Source organism: Chelonus insularis, unplaced genomic scaffold (assembly GCF_013357705.1).
Source record: "Chelonus insularis isolate UGA/USDA-ARS -01 unplaced genomic scaffold, ASM1335770v1 contig_189_pilon, whole genome shotgun sequence".
Taxonomy (NCBI): Eukaryota; Metazoa; Arthropoda; class Insecta; order Hymenoptera; family Braconidae; genus Chelonus; species Chelonus insularis.
Window position 1 is genome coordinate 1 of NW_023276418.1, and position 2,569 is coordinate 2,569.

At 29.3% G+C, this 2,569-nt stretch overlaps 1 protein-coding gene across 1 annotated transcript; it reads right to left on the reverse strand.

The window, feature by feature from the left end:
* Positions 1 to 939: 939 nt before the first annotated feature.
* LOC118064398 (uncharacterized) lies at positions 940 to 1,775 on the reverse strand (the record flags this gene model as incomplete). The annotated part of the gene is made up of 2 exons (XM_035078952.1): positions 1,510 to 1,775; positions 940 to 1,284 (listed from the first exon to the last, which is right to left on the reverse strand). Coding segments are annotated over exons 1-2 (478 nt in total), but the record flags the coding sequence as incomplete, so codon positions are not given.
* Positions 1,776 to 2,569: the final 794 nt, after the last annotated feature.

Genomic DNA, 2,569 nt, shown 5'->3' on the forward strand with positions numbered 1-2,569 from the left:
TTAGTCCGGGTTCTGAGGGGGTGGCCGTATACATGAAAAGGTCGCCTAAATTTTTCAACGGATTTTCATAGATTTCGACCCCCTGAATTCGAATATGTCGGGTGATTTCCTGAGAAACTGGCCGTTTAATTGTTATTAACAATTTGTTAATAAACAATAGTTAAAAGTGATTTTAGAGAGCTGGCGTATTTTTTTTTATATAATTAATACATTTTTAAATCGAAAAGGTCATTACTCTTTTTTTGATAGGACCAATAGTTTTTGAGAAAAAAATTTTTTTAACTTTAAAAATCAACGACTTTTGGAAAGTTTAAATACAATTTGTAGCAATATAGATAATGTTTTTTTAATTTTTTTGGTGTCATAGTATTTATTAAAACATGCCTAACGTGCCTATATAAAAAGTTCATCTTCATTTTTGATTTAAATGGTTTTTTTTTCCATTTTAAAAGTGATGATATTCAAGCGCACGACGTGACGTCATACGATTATATAGATATACGAGCCGTACTAACTCGATGAAGCTGCCAGAGAAGCGCTCGGCAATCTCCGACTCCCTGCATGTGTGCGCGTATTAGTAATCCGAACAGCATTACTAATACTAATACTGTCAAACTCGCAGTATGTGCGTTCGTTCATGATTTTCAATAAAAATTATGTTAAAATTTAGAAAATATTAATTTTTATTTATTTATAAATACATTCATATTTAAATAAACGTGATGAATAATGATGAATTATTATTTTATTTTAAAATGATTAAACAATGATGTATAAAAATATCTAAGTCATTTTATAGAATGTCTATAGTTTTAATTCTAAAACTATAGTTTCAGAAAAACTTATTATTACATTTGTCATTTTTTTTGCAATGACAAAATGAAATGCATGGCACTTCTGCTTTCGAACATGAGCAACTTTTAACGTTGCAATTTTTACACGTGCAATTCGGTGGCAAATCATCGACTGGAGGTATAATTGTATGTATTTTTTGAGGCGTACAATTGTCATCACCTTGAGTGTATCCGAATAAATTAGGATCTAGATTTTCGTGTTGATCCATGAAATGTGTTTGAATGTATGTTATATACATCGCACGTAAGATGTGCAGTCTCATGGAAGCACTTGTAGGTGGCAATTCATTGACGTTCATGGTGTTACTATGATGATAACTCCAATACCGCTGTTCATCAAAAGTTTGACAGTGGGTATTCTTTTTCCAAACATTTATTAAATATTTTTCTGCGGCAGTTATATTTGACTCAATGGCAGCCGCACTCATTGCTGTAAAAAAAACTTCATTAACTTATAAGTCTATAATTTAATCCTGCAAGGAAAAAAACTTCACATTTTATTATTAAAAAAAATTTTTTTTAAATATCAGAAATTACTTAGCATATAGTATTCCTAGCACATAGGACTACAATCAGTAAAAAGTTTTATCTTATGATTTTTATTATAATAATCATAATCATAATGTTTAAATATATTTAAAAATAGTTCAATTACCACTGCCAAAGGTTTGTAAATAATTGGTGGGAGATGCTTTTAATCCCGCATTTAATGATCCAATGACACTTGTCAGATTTGAGCCTATTAAATTTTCCATAGCTGGCATAACGAAACATAACTCTGTGCCCATAACCTCAGCAATAACATGTACTGGTATGGTTCTTGCATTTTTTTTGTGATCAATTTTTATCCACAGCGTCTACGAAAATGATATAATTAACACTTTTACAGGAATAACTCCTAATTTACAAAATAATAGTGGAAACTGTACCTTCAGACCAAGTTCGCTAAACTGATTCCAATAATACAATAACAAAACGATTATATTTGTATCCGAAACTACGAGCATTATGTTTCTTATTTGATTGATAATAGCATGTTTCATATGAAAAATTATCTGCATATCAATATTTTCAATATTCTGACATTGTAATTGTCTTAAGGATTCTGGTGATCGCATATAATCGTTAGAGATACATGTGCTTTCATCACTTTCACTGAATACAATTTTTACTTCTGGCCAGTAACTCATGCTCCGAAAATTTATAAATGATAGGAGATATTTTTGCAACAGTATTTTATTTTTTATTGATGACCAAAATTTTGTTGGCTGTTGTGGTAAAGGTATATCATCATCAATTCTATATAATTCAATTGATTCAGCATTTGTAATATTTTGGAGTTGGTAAAATACAGATGGTGAAGTTAGAAAGTTATTTTTATTAATAAAATCAATTCGTTGAACACACAAATTATTTATAAGTATTGTAATATAATCGCAGAAAGATCTAGCAAAGTCACCAAATGTCTCATTTTCTTTCCACTTCACTTTCCGACAAATTTCACTCATTTCAATAATAATTCCAACTTCAACATCTTTAGACAATGAAGGTAAATTGAAATTTGTAATATATATTTTTTCTATGTCTAACAGTGCATTCCTGGTTGTATCTATTTTAAGATTATCATCATTTTCAAATAGTATGTTCGACGATTCCAGTTCAAAAGAAAATAATTTTTTTAAACAATACTTTCGTTCTTTTGCTAATTCTATTAT